Consider the following 18,466-nt stretch of genomic DNA (forward strand, 5'->3'; position numbering starts at 1 on the left):
GTCCCAGCTGTACTTGATAAAACTATACCCTGGCCAGCTGGGTTCTTTTTCCAGGGGCTGCAGGCATCATGATTTCTGCTTCCATTTCTGTAACTACTGAAGTGCTGCTGTTAGCTCGGTGGAGTATAAGCACTACTTCCGATGTAATGCTTATTTTACAGTGACATGTACAGGGATCTCCTTAGACTTTGCTGACATGCAGCTGTCTTTGGTGTAGGATACCAGAGTAGTAAACAGCAAGTTTGGGTAGAAAGTATAAGGAAGATAGAATATCCAAGTGAAATTATAGTTTGGGTTATGGACTGGCAAGAAATACCATGATTCTTGCTGAATTTAGCTAGGGAACTGTGCTTTGTGCTTTAGAAATTGTACCTTATTCTAATTTAATGTATCTACTGATCTTTCATGGCAGGTGAGCATAGATCTCAGTTTTATGTGGAAGAGCATCTCAGGTGATGCACTGTCTTCTGAACTGTGCCTTACTCTGAGTAATGGTATCATTTCCTCTTTGGGGCATACTTAATGATCTGATGAACTGCTAATCTCAGTTAATGTATATGTACAAGAAAATTTCTCCTACAACAAATCCTGGAAGATAAAGGTCAAATGAACCACTTTAAAACATTGACTAATGAATAGTGAAATGATAGTTAAAATCTAAAATGTACATAAAAATTCATCCAACACAGTGTTATTGGTTGGACTGAAAGGGAGCAGAGTGGAAGAAACTCAGTACTGATTTCTCTCTCCTTTTGTTCTTTAAAGATACTGTTGTGTGGGGACCATAGTCCTTTTCTACCTCACATGAATTTGCTTGTGGAGTGATTGGAAACGTGACTAATGAGGGCCACCAAAGGACATTAGATAAAGTTTTATGCCCTCCATACATATAGAAGAGCAAGCAGTCACTTTCCAAATGTGATTTTGCAGAACACTTCTTTTGGTATTTTTCCCTTTCGTTAGAGATCAATGGCAGTGCCACCAACTCCTCTTCATACCGCACGGGTCCTGCAAGAGGATAAAGACCACTGGGATGAAGTTAAAGTGAGTCAATCATAGCTCAGATTTCTTGAAGTCAAGTCTGGTAAGAGATTCAATGGGCTGGCTTCTCTGCATATGCCTATTTCCTTGGGGATTGTTGCAAATTTGAATACAACCATATAAAACAAGGAAAGCATAAAAAGTCTTGGTTAGAACAGTAGTGTATATGATAACTGTTAAAAAGAAATAAAAACACAACTATTTGAGCTTCATCTGACAGCCTTACAGCTGTGCCAAATATCAACAAAGCTGGTGTTTATGATCCAAGATATTAATGATGCTGCCTGCTAAGCCACTGTATGTAACCACAGAGGAGAAGAGACAGTGTTGAGTGAGTTTGAAGTTCATTATAGTGAAGTGAAGTATGATGAAAATATAGGGGGACAGGGTGGAAGGTTGAGCTGCATTCTGTTTTTTTGCTCTGTTCTTGTATTGCTAAATAACCTTAGTCTTGTCTTGCTATGACATTTGGGAATGGGAGGGAGAAAAAGATCTATCTGTCTTTCCTTTAACCTAACCAGGTGCCTCACCTACTGTTTGTACTGATGACAGTTGAATGCTTCCTGCAAAGTGAAACTATAGGGCAGACTAAAAGTTGTTTGCAAGCTTTAACCCTTTCCTGCTGGCCTTTATCAGTTTGGAATGCTTTTACAATTCATTCTGAATTTTCTGCACTTACAGTGCTTTACATTTTGACGATTGCAACATTCCTGTAGTGTATTTTACAGATTACTGATTTTATTTAAATTACTGATGTGTAGTCTCAGCTGTTGAGCTATGTAACGGTAAAATTTCACAGGACCCAGGCAACATTTGCATCCTGAGTCAAAGAGATCAAACAGATATTTTCACTTAGCCTTCTTTATTTCCATGTTTCTGAGAACTTCTTATGCTTGTGCTTTGTATAGGTCCCAGAGGTATTCCCTTGGGCCACTGACATTCCCATATTTAATCGTTTTTCCTTTCCTTAACTAAATACTTAGACATTCATTTACTTAAGCAGGTTTTTGTTCACAACCTTATTAAAAAGTTTAAAATTCACCTGCACTTAAACATTAATTCAAACTAAAGAAGCATGTGAATTTGAAACACATACTTGTAACTGTGTGAACTCTTTATTGTAGTTCCTGCTATCCTGTTTGGTAACAGAGCAAGGAAAGCAGTCTTCTGAGTCTGCTGTGAGAAGCCCAGACTCAGTAGCTGGTGAAGGCCCAGAGCCAGCCAGTATGAAATGCTGGGCATAGGGACATGGTAGAATTTAGGTGAGCAGAGTGTGGTTCTGCATGATCACATACGCAACACTGTGTGAATAGTTCCTCCTGAATGAGTCCATGAATAGAACGAAGCCTTTAGTCATAGTCCAGTGCAGCAGAAAGGGCCTGGCTATTTCTGGCTGTAGTGTAACAGAGGGTTCCTTTTTGTATATTCATCTCCTGGCAGTCGTCTGGGGTGGCTGTGCGCTCTCTGCCTTGGGGTTTTCAATAAATTGCTTCCTTGGTTTCAGGAGGAGATGACCAGCGCTTTGGCTACCATGAGGGTGGACTATGATCAGGTGAAAATCAAAGACTTGAAAACATCCAACAACCGCCTCCTGAACAAACGCCGAAAGAAGCAGAAGCAGGCAGGCACCTCTTCTGCAGCCCCAGGGTGCAATAACCAATGAGAAGAGAAGCCAAGGACCTGTGGGTAGAGGGTAAAAGTTAAAAGGAACAATTTAAAATCAGTACGATCAACTCAGTCTGTACCACAAAGGCAGTGAGACTGTGAAGAAGCTATCCTGCAAAGAGGGAGCAGTGTGAAAGATTACATTTTTATAACTTGAATCAGGGCTTTGCTTTTAAAGGCTAACGTTTATGACATGATTCTGTTGCATATTGCTAGGGAAGGTACAGTAATACCAGAAATGTTACGGGGTCTTGTTTTGGCTTTAACTGTATTGGACAAGAGGAGAGAACAGGAGGCAGTCTCAGCATACTAATGCACTGCAGCTTTAACAGCCATCTACAACAGTAACTTCTGGTACCATTTTAAACTTGGGAATAGAAAAATTGCTGAGTGTTCTGCTAGGAGTGTTTTAGTAGTTCAAACATGAGTACTGAGAAAAATGTCACTGCTCTTTATACATAAATTAGCACAGGTGCAGTTCTATTATGGATGCATCTGGAGAGCATTTCATGGTAGAATTGGTAATAGTCAGTATTTCCAAACTTACCTCCTATAGTTACAGGTAAATCACATAAACAATAAACAGTTATTCCTGTTACAGGAAAAAGTATCCATACATTTCCATTTTCATGAAGTCTTCATGTAGTCTCATGTGAAGATTTGAGTTTGTCATGGATTCTCATTTGATAACATGTAAGTTTTCTAAACTGTAACCATTATGTTGTGTCTGCGTTACTGTCAGATCCCTCTCTTGTCATGTTTTTAATTTAAACGGTACTTCATATGAAGAGTTTTAATGAGGATTTAGCAAGTTGAAAGTATCCTGCAGAGAATATTGCTGTTCCTCTTGGACCCACAACCTCTAGGGCACGCAACTGGACATGCAGTTGTGTACGAGACTGCTCTAGAAGAGAGACTTCTGAGATTCAGGATGAAGTGGCAACTGCATGTTCTCTGAATGGACCCTGGTGTTTGCCAGCATCCCTTCTGGTAATTATTTCCAGATCCTGTGCCTAAGATGTGCTGATCATAGCAAATTTTGGGGTGCTAGGGTTGGTTTGTTTCCTGGGGTCAGGGAGGGGGAGGATACCACTTTATTTGCAGTGTTTTGTCAGTGTTTCTGGATCCAAAGATTTTTGCTACCTAGGGGAGATTACCTATAAGTATATCCACCCATTTTTTTTTCCTATTCTAATTCTTGTTTTATGGGATCCTAGCCTTGGTTTGCTAATTTGTTTTACTTTGTGATCAAAATATTTCCTCTCACTGTGTTTTGGGGGTTTTTTTAGTTGAGGTGAAGCAAATATTTGTGAAAGTATTATCAGAGTCTAGGATGAAAATTATGTGCTTCCACTGATGCAGGCAAAAACTACTTTGTGGTAGGCGCACAGAATACTGGTGTGTTAATAGGCTTGGAAGAATGTTAAAAGACAAAAAGGAAAACAAGGCTCCAGAGAGGATCTGAATCATCAAATCTGACTGCCACATTGTGTTACCTCCGACAAAGATCAACTCAAGCCTTTGGACCTTGCCTGGGGAGCCCTGTTCCTATCTTCAAAGTGTTGGATGAGACCTCCATTTTTCTTTGTGAACTGGTCATAGGGTTTTATAAACTGATTTTAATAAATCATGTTATGACATTCCTTCCTTCTGTCATCCCTGGTTTTGTTGAGGTGTTGCAGAGTTTATATTGCTTTGCAAGGTACATCTGTGTTGAAGGTGATTGAAAGAAAAAGGAAAGTGTTCAGTGATGTCCACATTCACAAGCTACCCAACTTTGATCATTTTTTAAGATTACAAGAGTTTGTTTTTAAATATCAGTCTCTGCAGAGATGTATTTTAAAGTTATTTAATGTTTATCTAAGTATCTCTGATTATAGCATGTTTATTTTATCATATTACTGCTATGAATTATGCAAATAATGTTCACTTCCTGTAAATGATAATGGAATGAATGAAGAGTTGTGACATGTTCAGGGTGCAACAGCTGGGATTAGAGCCAGATCCAAGTTTCTGTCACTTTATCCAGATTTTTTGAGGGTGCTATGTACACCACATCCCATCCTGTCCCCCATCAGGGTGACACATGCTCCCACTGTCCCAGTTAATAGGGCAGCTTGTCTGTAATGTGGTGATGTCCTGGCTGCCTTGGGTAGAGCAGTCTTGAGGCTGTTGCAACCCTTCTTTTTGCTTCTGTCTTGCCCAAATTTTGAGCAGGAACTCTGTTTCCAGCTGGTGCCTTCTTACTTGTCAGTCCAGTCTGGAGCTTGCAGACTGTTCGTGAGCAGCATCCATGGGGAGCTCTAAAGCACCTTCCTGTGGGTGCCAGGCTGTACCGCACTGCAGCTCAGATGATGATGCACTCGAGTGCAGCACCTTCAGCTTTCAGTCCCTGTAGGGTCAGACAGTAAATAATTAAACTTGGACTAATGGTTCTCGCATTCTACCCTGCAGTGACAACACCCAGGAATACTGTAACGCCCGGGGGGAACCTGAGGAGGCCCTCGGAACGGCAGACGTGGCAGCGCGTGCAAGTATGGTCCAGAAGCGTCTGTGCTTGTTTTACAGCTGGAAGGAGGCAGCTCCCTGGGAGCCGGGGAGCAGCGCAGGGCCCCCCTCGGGCTGCTGCCCTGCGCTGCTTTAACGCGGCAGTCAGCCGGAGCTGTGAGGATCTGCCCGGGGGCGGCTCTGGGGGCTGTGCGCCTTGTCGCCCCTCGCCGGGGGCGCGGACGTCCCCGCAGCAGCGGCCGTGGGCTGGGCAGACACAGACACGGGGGGGGTGAGGGGGGTCTGCGGTACGCGCACGCCCGGCTCCGGGCCGCCCCCTGGTGCCGCGGGGGGCCCGGGCCGCTGCCCCGGGCGGCCGCCTGCGCCCCCCCAGGGTGACCGGGCCGTCCCCAGCGCCCCCGGGGGTAACGGGGCCGTCCCCCGCAGAGCCGGTAGCTGGGCGCGGTTCGGTCGCCAGCCGGGCAGGGAGCCGCGCCCGCGGGCCGCAGCCGCCGTGGGGACGTTGGGCAGGTCCGGCCTGCCCGCCCGCGGGCTCCGTTAGCCCAGGGGCCCGCCCGCACACACGTTATAAAGAGCTCTGGTGTGCGAGTGGTGGTATTTGGGTCTTGCCTCTTCCCCCAGCTATACAGTATAATGGTCTCTTCAGAACCTGCTGCTTAGGATCCAAATTTATAGCCTGTTTCTAGAAAGGAGCGGCTATTATAGAACTGATTATGTATTTGCATATTCATCAGCCATATAGAGGAGGTAAAGAGCTGGGAAGGGAAAGAAGAAATGAATGGTCAATAGACAAGGCTTCAAGGAGAACACAGATTAAAAGGTCTATTTATTTTTTACAGCAGAAGCTAAAAAAGGACTGCACAATTCCCCACCCCCATTCCTTTTCATAGCGATTGCTCATGGGCCGCTGCCTCCCCTTGTACTTCTCTCATACATGGTATTGCTCGCTCACTCGCAAGCGCATGAACTCTGATTCACACACGTGTATACATGAACACGGATAAAATTCTCTCCCTCACTTTTCCTTTTCTTGCACTACACACTTACCTCTTTGACCACACGTGCCATATGATGAACGTTTTTTTGACGTGGTACAATTAAAACTAACATTAATGTTAAACTCTTGGCCTACTTCTGTGTTTTTCTATTTGTCAAAACGCAGCATGCAGTCCTGGGATTGCTTTTCTCTCTTAACACTTCACTGCCTAGAGTCTAGAGGCCCAATTATGTAACTGCTTCTGACTTGTCTGACATGAGGGATAATGAGAATGCTACATTCTCAGTTTGATCTAATTTCCCGTCCTCTTTTCAATTCAGACTTTATTTGGCCCATGTTTAGACAAAGGCGCTTTTGAGAAAAGGAAGATTTAGTGAGGAGGAGAGAACCAAAGCTCTTCATTCCTTGCACATAATCATAAGTATCTGTACTGTTTTAAACCTGTGTTAAAGGTAGGGAGGAGGTGTTAATCTGTGTCTAGCTGCTTTGATGTAGTTGCCTGCTTAGCCTAAGGATGAAGCCATCCATGGGAGCTAGCTCAACTGTACATAACTGGAGGAAAACGTGTCCTTGAGGACGCACCCCACCTCATTCACCAGTGCCCTTTCACACTCGCTAACAAACCACAGGGACAAAGGGAGCAAAGGCAAGCAGGGAATGAATTTACATTAGGGAGAACTCCTTTCTTCCAAGAGTACGTGTTTTGGAGAGTTTCTTGTGGAAATACCAGAATTCCTTTTTTCCTAGATTGCAGTATTTCCCCTCTTCACCTGGCTGTTCTCAGTAGTGAAGCAGGCATAGCTGAGAATGAGCATAGTTAATTCTCTTTTAGAGAGCCTAAGCAAAATGAAGGAAGCAAACTGGGAAGACAGAGAACATATACTTGAAACCTCAGAGAAAAGAAAATACTTTAAAAATTTCTTGCAAGCTAGCAAGCCAGTTTACTTCAGGTACATACTGAAATGCACCTCACATCTGGAAAATTGAGGTTAGAGCAATCCTAGGTAATAACATTTCCTAAAGAAACGTTTCCCTGAAATCTTAACACTGGGTAAGAAAATGCTTTTTGAGTATTAAGTACAGCTTTGAAATAAGATTATGTTTTTTTAGTCTGTATGGTTAGAAGAATTTAATGGGGCAAAGGGAGTAGAAATGAGGGATGATATGTCATGTTGAAGAATAAGATAAATGTCTATTGTTGTATTCTACTCCAACTTATTTTTTTACTGCAAGTGCTACCTCTGTGCAGACATAGCAAGATAGATTCAACTTTTTATTAGTCTTTTCTACCACTGGGAAAGGAGGATGTTCCTGCACTCTAGGGAAATATGGAAGATAACCCTTTGACTGTAGATGAACAGCTATATTGGTAAATCTGTAAATGATGCCTAGCACTAAATTTATTTTAAAATTTACTGTCTCATGAATCCACCAGATCTTACAGGTCTGCTCTAACTGCATAAAGGCACAGAGGCATCATTGTCAGTGGGCTTCCTCGTACTGTTCGAGACCGCAAAAAGAAGCGATTGCTGAAATGCACTGCAGCACTTCTAGCTTCCAGGAGCCAAAAGAGAAAAAATGCAGTTTTCAAATAGCTGGAGGTGACATGAAGGGCCAGGCTAGTTTTCATCTGGGGAGGGGTGGTACTTGAAGATAGTATACAGGTGTCTCGATCTTGCTTCACTTCAGCTTCCGGATCTGCTAATGAACATGTCTTAGGTGTGTGGGGCTGCAGACCCAAGCTTCTGGTAAAGTCTCTGCTGCTTTGAAGGCATGCTGAGTTTTTTGCACCATTTGCCACTGAAATGTACTTATTTGATCCATGGTTGCAAACAGTTTAGCATTCTTGGTCCCACACCTACGATGAAGCTGAATATTTTAAAAAAGGAGTTGCATCCTTTTCTTCCATGTTAAGCTTCTAAATTTATTTCTGTTGAATTTCATTGCATTCAAGTTAATTACTGGTATTGCTAGTATAACAATTGTTTCATATTGCACCACCTTTATTTGTTAACAGTCAGTATAAGTGCTTCGTTTTGGGAATGTGTCTTTTTTGTCTTGGGAGTTTTATTCCAGTTTTCAAATTAAATGGCATGGTTATTTTGCCTAATGTTGTTCTCGCAAAACTTCCAGGCTAATCCATTTGGGAAACATGGAAGATGTTCTCAAGAGATTTCTTATTGCTTAGCTACTGAAACACCTGCTAAAGCTGAGTTTTTTTAAAAAACCCTGAAAATTATTTAAATGTGAAAACGAGTGGGTTGATTTGGAAAAGAAATTTCTCAAAGACTAAAATTAGAATGGAATGTGTTAGAAGAGAAATACTGGTGGGGGAGGAGGACTAAGGATTTTTAAAATAAAAATGCTACCACTTGAGTAATGATCAAGGAAATTCTGGTTAGGATATTAGCTGCTGCTCCAACCCAGAGCAGTTCCTGAATTCAGAAATAATTATGTTTCCCTAAAGATAGATGTACAATATGGACTCCATTTTTTTTTTTCTGAAGTAGTCTAAAGCAAGGCTCAGCTTGATGTTTATAAATGAGACTTTTGAGTAAATGCTGTTAGTATACCAAATAAATGGCTCTTTTTTTTAGAGCAACTAACAACTGAACAAATATATGCTTTGCAGATTAAGTTCTGCTCTCCCAAAGTTGCCTGAGTGAACTCCTTTTCTGCTTGCAGAAACCTTGTCAAGGTGAGGTTAACTTTCTTTTTTGCTTTCAGACATTTTGCATTTCTATCTTGCACTTTATCACTGTGTGTTTGACTTTTGTCTTGAGTAAAAATCTAATTAGTTGTCTCAAGGCTAATGTTCCATGATGCAATGTTTTTTCTTTTTTGGTTCAATTACAGTTGTACCACCTCTTCTTTTATTTCTGAACTTCTTGTGGTGTAAAGTATTGGAAGATTTTCAAGGAATCCCACTACCCTACAGGAAACAAGAAACTACATTGTATGTGAAATGGTAAGGAGGAAAGTTCCAAGCATGGGTATTAGTAGGAAAAATATCCCTCTGCGGATAGTAGGAGACCTCTGCAAAGAAATGAACCCAACTGGAACTTAATACTTTTTCTTTCTGCTTGAGAATGGGCTGTAGGTATACTCTCCAGTATTTATGGGTGCTTCCTTTAGAGGTGACCCAAAAGGATGCTGGTCTTCTTTCATGGTCATAGAAGTGCCCTGCTTGATGGTGTGGCAAACAGCTCTGCTGTTCTTGCCTCCCTGAGGCTTCTCCCAGAGGTTGATGCACTTTCTCCATCATCATTTCTCATACTGAGAGGTGCTGTGGTGAATGGGGGGGTGTAGTAGGTAGCCATTGGCCCTTTCAGCTCCTGCGTAGGATGTTTTAACCTTTACTTTGTCTCAGCTTTACACAGAATAAACATGTTTAAATTTCTTAGGAAATTCTGTTACTTTAAAATCCTACTTCCCATGAGTTTTAAGCTTTTTTTTCAACTGGCTCTAAAGCACCATGCTAGTGTCCTGGGTCATAGAACTGTTATTCCTTAAATCCCTTGGTGTTGGTTCTACATTATCTCACTGAGAAGTAGCCACTTAGAGCGGAAATACTTTTATTTCCTCCTCCTGGCTTTTAAGTCTTTGTGGAATACTTCATTTAACTACAAAGATTAAAATGAGGTCATCTACTTCTCTTCCTTTTAAATCCTTTGATTTTCTTCTTAATTTTGTTAGTTTGATGCATTTTACACCGCTTGGAAGTCATGAATACTTCCTTTAGAGAGATTTGATGGCAGTATTTCTGTTTCTTCCCTAAACATTAAAAAAAAAAAAAATCCTATAGAAGCTTTTTGCTATAGGATATTTTAAATCTGAGGAGTAGGAAGGAATTGAATTTCCTGATTTAAAGTGGCTCAGCTAGGTCTGCCTCCTTGTTTTGTAATAGATTCTCTGCATCTAGCTCAAACCCCGGCTGACATTAGGTAGAGCTATCAAATGTTTTCCTGATTAATTTGTCGTTCCTGCACAAAGTCAGTTTTTAAGCTGTTCCTTGAGGATCCTGAAACAACTATCTCATAAGCAATCATTAACTCCAAAAGTACATGACTCTGTCATAAAGCATCTGGTGCTATCACTTGAAGCTTCCGTCATCTCAAGTTACAACAATGATATGCCTGGCTAACAGGAACACAGTAATAATAACTGATTACATTAGTTTGCTAATATTGTTTGCTTTCATAGCATATCTACAGGCATTCATGTGCATGCCCGCACACACACGTGCATCAAACCTTCTTCCCATAACTAGAGTCTAATATAAAGTTACTTCATTTCTATATGAAACCTAAATGGTGGTAGTGTTCTGTACTAAGCAAATTAATTTAAAATATTTCTTTTAAGCCTGAAACTTTCTTTGTAGGATTCCTGAGATTGTGTATTTCCCTTTGGAGCAGATTTTGTTCCCAACTTTAGAAAGTTATTTCCAATTTCCCAAAATTGGAAAAGAAAGTTCATATTTGTTAAAAAGAAAGTCGGTATTTGTGTGCCATGTATGATTGCATATGCTGAAGTAATAATGTGGAAGAATCTAATTAGTGCTGTCCAGGCAACTGAAAATCTTGAGTTTGCTTGATTAGAATTAACTGCTGCATACACGAAAGGAGAAATTGAATTCATATTTCTATTAATCAGAAATACCATTTTGCCAAAATGATTTCTTAAAAAAAAAAAAAAAAGACACGCTAGTCTTCCATTTGTATGATGATGATTTCCATGTCAAGAGTGATTTTGTGTGCTTACATCTCTGAAGTTATATATTCTAAAGTTAAGGACACATTAAAATATTTCAAGTGTTGTAGCCCAAATGCTTTCAATTCAGAGGTACAAATCAAGTATTTTTACATATGTACAGATATATACTCTGGCGCAAAGCCTCAAAAAATCTGAGCTTTTGTTGTCGGGTTCACTTTTTTTGTCTTCCCATAACATCACTGAAGTAAGGTTTTTGCTGCCAGTAAATGTTGTATGGTTTCATGACTGTCAGTTCTCTCCATCTGCCACTGGACATTGCTTAGTCCAAAGAAGAGGAGAGAAGCAGTGGGGAAGAGCTCTGCTGGAATTGTCTGTGTTGTTCTACACATGCAGATGAGGCATGGCAGGTCAGCTTAAAGGACATAGTTGTCTGTCTGTACGTATTGCTCAGTACCTGTACCTCAGCTCTGTAGGAAGCTTTAGTTTTGTGGGAAGCTGCCTGGCAGATCATGTCCTATCATCCTGCCCCTGGGAGCGGGCCCAGTCCTAGCAGGCGTATGTCAGAGGAGAGGAGGTATTAGCACAGAATGAAAACCTGTCCTGTAATGTGAAGGGTGAGCAGGAGAGAGCAGTGTGTTTGCTCTGAGGACTGGACCTCTCATACTCAGGGCATCTGGATGCAGGAACATGGGCCAGCCAGGGTTACTGGCAGCCCTTCCCACTTACGGTCTGCTGTACTGGGTGGCAGATGAGGCGGGAAATAGACTGTCTCTGATGGAGTTAGCACTTGGCTGACCAAGTCATACTTGGGGTTTTTTTGTTTTTCCTGAAAAAATTGTAAGAAGAAAACTGTGTTCCACTGAAATAGTCTTACAGAGCATTAGGGAAAGACTGTTTTATTTGCTGAACACTAGCTTTGTGCTATTGTCACAAGCTTTGTGTATGTCACAAACCATCAAGGAGCCTGGTAAAATACTAACTCTTGATCTGAAATGCTGCCAGCCACAAAGATGTCAGCATGTTTGTTGTCAGGGCTCAGGCCAGGTTTGGAGGTTATCTGCATGTCTTTGTAAGTCCTGAGAAGTCCAGGTGATACACATCAGTGTGTTGTGTCAATGTTATAGACCAGTGATGTCCAGTCTTTTTGTCCAGCCCAGACAGCATAGACAACATATTCTTACCTAGAAGAACACAGGGAGGTAGACAGCAATTCTTACAAGCATTTGAACATAAGTTTATGCAGGCACCTCTGTTTGTGTGATGGTTGGCAGGAGCAAAACCTCATATGCGACCAGTTGTCACAAAAGTGGAAATACACTGCTCACATGATGGATACATGTACATGTTATACAACAGGAGCAGGAAAAGAAATCATCAGGGAATGGCCAAGTGGTGAATTTCAAGTTCTGTTGGACTGTATGTTTAGCTCAGAGGTTGAACATCAGCCCTCCTTGATACAGAAATGAATAGATTCTCTTTGAAAGCAGATCAGAGAAGGCTATTCAACTATGCACCAAAGTGCAGAAGTATAAATGTTAGACTAAAGTCCAAAATCTGAGCATATGTAGCAACAAAGAGGAAAGAGTATACAAAGTGCACAAGCAGACTTAGTATCATCCGTTATTTTGAAAATAATTCATAGTAATCTGAACGTTATTTAGAATGCTATCTGTAGGCATTAAATACTTGCTTTATGAAGAAAGTGTGCAACATTCCTATCTTTGGAAGTTGAGAGAGATTTACTAAATACCTTACGGTGTTTGATATAATAGTCCTAAGGTTTGACTCTGTATATGCTTTTGAGGGAGGTGCGAACAAATTGACTGTGTGAATTGGAAAGGAGTTGGGATGAAGCATGGGCTGCACTGAGCATCAGTTCATCTGTATGTGTCTCTGCAGCTGTAGGACTGAAAGGGAGCATAAAGCCCAGGCTTCCCTGACAGCAGAAGTTAGACCTTCAGTTACTGTAATTCCTGCATTGGAGGGCAAAACTGAGGCTAGAGTAATTTGTTTCTCATTTAGCCCTTCATCTTCTATCTTTATTCATTCACTAGAGGTAGGATAGCTCTAACAGCTATAAAGGGGGGGTGGGGCATTTCAGACCGTTGCCCGCCGTATTTGTGGTAACTGAAGAGCCCTATCCCTGTGCACAGAGTGAACTGCAGAGCTCGGAACATGCCGAGTTCGAGCACAGTGCATATAAGAGATCTGACCTTGTGCTGCGAAGATGGGGTCCTGTTCTGACATCAGTGCTGCTTTGTGTTTCTCACCCCTTTTTTTAATATTTTTTGAATAGGGAATGTGGGGTCATGTAAAAGACTCTCATGCTCTTCTTTTTGACTTGCATGTATGTTCCTTTCCACTGTTTTCCTGGACTTTCTGACATATTTACATTGTCATTGGGAGTGAACGTTCAGAGATCATCCTCTGATCATGTAGTGTAATTGCTGTCAGACTCAGGCAGCAGCTATTGACAAAGAGGAGATAATGTCCCTTTGAATGTCCCCAATTAGGATAATTCTGTTTTTTAGCTGTTCATTCATTATCAGAGAAGTAAACAGTGCAGACAGAAGGTTGTGAAGCAGGGTGTTTATTCACTTGCTTTCTAGCCTTCTCTCCGGATTAATGAAATGACTCATAGACAGTAATAACATCCTTGGAGGGGAAAAAAAAAAAAAAGAAGTAGCTGGAGGTGGGACATGTGAGGCCAAATCTTTCTGTCAGGACACCCACATCTCACCATAGCTACGTATGTGATTTGATTCTCTTTGTTAAATGTAAAGAATGGATCACTTTTAAAGACAGACAACCCCCCCACCCCACCCCCCCAGGGCAGAATAATCAAATGGGCATCTAATATGTGCAGGTTGGTTTAGATATGTGTGAAAGAAAACGATTGCTGGTGAGAATGTAAGACTACGCAGTTGCCTGTAAACGTTTCTGTGCAAAATTGCTTTTAAGTATTTTCCTACCTTCTCTGCCCCTGACAGAGGACAAACAGTGTGCCTCACATAGGTGTGGAATACCTGTTGTATCTCTGCCTCTGTATGCTGCCAAACGTTCTGTGCCCATCCCATAATCATGCTCAAACCCTTACCAGTCTTATGAAATCGTGAAAGTAGAATAGTGAGACTGCCCTGATTTCAAAGATACTCGAGGATTTATTGGCCTTTGAGAATCTGGAACTGAAAGTCTTGGAAAAGTTACATGAATTTTGAGAAGAGAAGGAAACTGAACACAGAACTGGGTATCACAGATGCACTTTCAATGCCAGACCATCTCTGTCATCTCTACTGTAACCTCTCAGGGAACACTCAGACCCACCTTTGTGAAGATTATATATCTGCTTTTGAATTGTTTACTAATAAAAATCTACAAAGCTTCCATATTAAAAAGCTACATGAGTGATGAAGCACGGGTATGTTTTAGCTTAACAGCAGGATTTTTCAGCAAGGTCCAACAAACTGAAAGCAGGACGAGAGAGGAATAACAATTGTGGAAATCCTGAGAAGAATTAATTATAGCATATACTACCAGGCAACTCTGATGTTGAAAAAAACCAAACTGAGAATCACCTATATGGTACTTTCACATATAGAAAATACGGCTCTGCATTTGTATTAGATTCTGAATCTATAATAATTTCTGTGTTATCTAAGGGAAATAATATGTATAATCCTGTCATAAAGGCCTCTTTGAATATGGCTTTTTCTCCATGGGAGTACATATCAGACAGAAATATTAACCTACTCCAAAAACTGCTTAGTTTATAAATTCTCCAAAAAATGGTATATAGCCAAGATGTTCTGCTATTTATTTAAAACTTATTTATTTCTTTAAAATTTACTGAGTTAAAACTGTTTACTGGTAGTTTCTGTGCCATTTCATTTTGAGAGAAGCCATTATATCTAGGATTGAGTTTTAAGCCACACAAGACAAAAAACGGGGATGAAGCTGGAGAGGGAGAGGAACTTGTCAAAGCCTGTAGAGAAGAAGTGAGGATAATTAATCAGACAAATGGAGATAGAGAGCAGGTGGGCAGAGGGAATAGTCTGATAGAACAAAAGACAGTGAAATGAAAATGAATGTTAGAAGAGGTGAGTTTTTCTCTATTTCATAAATTATAAACTGTAGCAACGAAAGCTTTCCTTGTCAGCCTGAATTTTTAATTTTTAAAGAATAGCCTTACAAACATTAATCAAAGCAGTAGCATTTAAAATGTTTTTTAATTGAAAATTGTTTATTTAATATAAATAAATTGATTCAATGCTGACCATTTAAACAGTAGGATATGAAGCCCACTCACAAGCCTATGAATTCCAGAAAATTACTAGAATACTTAATGTGTAAAAAGTGGTTTCTATCATATGTGTAAAGGAAAAATATTAGAGATGCTAAACTGGGAAGAGAATGGGAAATGTAAGGCAAGGGCAAAACCAGTGTTCCCTTGACATGTTTGTAAACCAAACATTGCAGTATTTAGGTCAGTACAGGAGAGAAAAACCATAGTTTATAAGCTAAAGTCAGACTGAGCGGTTAAGGTTCATATCCGAGCAGACAGTCTAAGGTCAATCTTCCCATTTCTCTGTGCAACATAGTAGTGTCACCTACTTCTCCAGGGAGCAAGAGTGTGTCTGACAACCCCAAAGACCATCAGAGATGGAAATTCATTCACTGCTTTTGCAAAGAGAAGCAGCTGGTATTGCTTACTGTTTTGAGATAGAAGGGAAATGCTCTCTGATTCCATGTTTACTTTGCAGTTCCTACACAGAGCTGCTAAGGAGCCTGTTGCTGCACTAAGGCTTTTCATGTCCAATCTGCACTTTTTCTCTTCTCGAGGCAGTACTGAAGTATTTTCCTCACCGCGCTGATCCGTTGTTCCCTGGAGGCTAGGAGACTGGGAATGGATGAGCGCATACAGAAGGTTTGTAGGACAGATCAAAAGGGTTGGCTTTCTTAGATGGTTGAAAGGAAAAATTTAGAGGAGTAATTGGGAATGAATAAAAAGAAACAAGAAGGAAACTTGAGGGTTCCAAAGACCATGATCCTACAGATTTGCAAATGGGATCATCTCAGATGATAACACACCTGAGCTGATTATCTGTCATTAGGCTGCCAAGACTAACACGAATGCTGACTGCTTTTGTTGCAGCTTGGCCGCCTTCTGACCAAATTGACTAGGAAATGCTAACTGTAGCAATGTAACAACAGCACAGCTGAAGAAGTAAGTTGTTGACAAAAGAATAAGGTTCTTTAGTAATAACTGTCTGAAATATCTGAGTCTACCCAGAGCATTAAGTAAGTAGACACAGAGATACATGGATTGGGCCCTCTTGGGATGGTGTGGTACAGATAAGTGAATTCAGAGTACTGATCCAGATCATTTCTCCCTTTCATTTGATTGAAGTTATGCCTTCACTGTAAAGTTTAAGCTGACACTAAATTACAAAAAAATACATTTTGAGCCAAGTGAATGTCAGTCTCTAGTAACTGAAATTTCATAGTGTGATTTACTGTTGCCACAAAGTTGATAGCGGGGGCCTAAGGTGGTCCTCTGGGTGTCCCCCTTCTTGCATAGATTTTTTTTTGTAAAAGTATTTCATTTACTAGTTCATCAGAGTTTTCCAATAATCATAAACTAGCTTTTAGCATGAGAAATCAACATCTGTGTTCTGTGTATGTGGGAAAGAAAGTTAACAGAACTTTTCTGGTTTAGATGTAGAGGAAGCAAACTAGCAGAGCTGTTGCAGCAATTCTGAGACTTTTTTTAAGGAGTATTTTTTTAACCTTTTTTTTTAAAAAAAAAAGTTAGAAGAAATACTAGCAGAGACTTTTCTGGACCGAAAGCCAAAGAAATAATTCTGTATGCAAGCTTAGCAAGGCAGACTGTCTTCACTCTTTCCTCTGTCCCTGTGGATTTAACCAAGGTTCATGTTTAGGTCCAGGTTCAAAAAGAGGTGCAGTAGAATCACAACTGTCATATTTGCAGCAGTTTGCCTTTCCTCTGAAGTTCAGCGAGTTCTGCATGGAGATAGTAAAAGTTAAAATCATTATTTCTTAGCGTTAAAATAGACTGGCAACACAATTTTTCCAAGGTCATCACCGTTCTTGAACTCTTTGTACTGTGGCTTCTATGCAAATAGTTCATTTTGTATTCTTCATTAGCTAGTAACTATATACAATATATTAAAAACAAACAAACAAAGAAAACCTTCCAGGCTTTGCATTCCTTTCATGGTAGATGCTTACTTACCTTCTGATGTGTCTAATGAATTTAAAACTATGATGAACTTTTGAGATTAGGGAACTTTATAATGGTGTTTATTCCTGGAGTTTTTTTAATACCTGGCCTGCATATGCTGTGCTAACAGATACACATCCCTCTGAAGGGTTTCATCAGTTCCCTGTAATGTGAAAGTCCAGGAACATTTTTCCTGTATTAAAAAATTAATTGAATCCATGTGAATTTAGTACCTGTGAAAGAAGCAGACTTGATAGGTCCAGTGGGAAGTCCTTTGCTTAGCTAAAACAGAGCTATTGTAAATAGCTTCCTTCTGTCTGCATCAGTCTGACGTGAGATTTTCATAATACCCTTAAAAACTTATTCCTGGTGTAAAATGTGGCTGAACTCCACATACATCCTTGGCATCTGTAGCTGTGACATCAGAGATACAGGACCTGTATCATGAGCTCTCTACAATGGCATTTTAAACTACCTTGTGGGGTGACAGCCGTAGGAGCAGTAGGTTTGGGTCACTTTCATTTTGCACTGCAGGAAATGCTCTTATATTCTAAATAGCTTTTTCCCTTACTTGGAGGCAAACCTACATGCTGGACTTTGCAGTCCAGTTCTATCAAAAAAAGTGAATGGTATTAATAGCTTTTAGATTCGCACTTTTATGTTCACTTTATCAATACCTAGATATTTGCTATGTTGTTTTAAAATTTGTCTGAATAATTATTTATATTCTACCTATAGGACATGCACAAAAACCCAAAACAAAATATAAACCCCATAAAGCCTCATAGATGCTGGTAGGTGATTTTTTTTATCTGCTTTCCCAAAAGGAAGTTATAAATTCCTCGTTACTGATCCAGTAAGTTAATAGTGCAAGTGTTTAAAGCAGTCATGAATCATTAATTTCTGTTAACAGGAACCCACAGAAATATCAGAATAAGTTCATGAGAAAAATTACTCCCATAGAGAAATCTGTTGTCTATCTCTTTTCATACATGGTATTTACCCTAATCCAAGGTGAATTTCTTTTCATCCTGTAGAGATTTAAAAACTAAGAGTTGTCTTTTATCTGCTAGATAAAAATGTGCCTAGAATACTTCAGCACTGCTGTGTTCCATAGGGTCCCTATTGTGCTTTGTGTAATGTACTCATAGCTCACCATGGGTGTTCTTATATGGCTTCATTTTTTTGTGAAGCCTTCTTATTTTTAGAATAAGTTTATGCTCTGCTGCAGGGTCCCAAAGTTGCATAGATATGCAGATGGAAGAAAATTGCATCCATAAATCAATTTTAAAAGAAAGAGA

At 40.3% G+C, this 18,466-nt stretch overlaps 1 protein-coding gene across 2 annotated transcripts in view; it reads left to right on the forward strand.

Annotated features, from left to right (window-relative positions):
• MAPKAPK3 (MAPK activated protein kinase 3) overlaps positions 1-4,349 on the forward strand; it is a 51,647-nt gene extending 47,298 nt beyond the window's left edge. For both annotated transcript variants that reach the window (XM_074914294.1, XM_074914295.1), the window contains exons 10-11: positions 964-1,044; positions 2,546-4,349. In XM_074914294.1, coding sequence (XP_074770395.1) covers positions 964-1,044; positions 2,546-2,704 — 240 coding nt within the window. In that variant the 3' untranslated portion in view covers positions 2,705-4,349. The remainder of the gene's footprint in view (positions 1-963; positions 1,045-2,545) is intronic.
• Positions 4,350-18,466: the final 14,117 nt, after the last annotated feature.

Source organism: Athene noctua, chromosome 10 (assembly GCF_965140245.1).
Source record: "Athene noctua chromosome 10, bAthNoc1.hap1.1, whole genome shotgun sequence".
In the NCBI taxonomy this organism is placed as follows: Eukaryota; Metazoa; Chordata; class Aves; order Strigiformes; family Strigidae; genus Athene; species Athene noctua.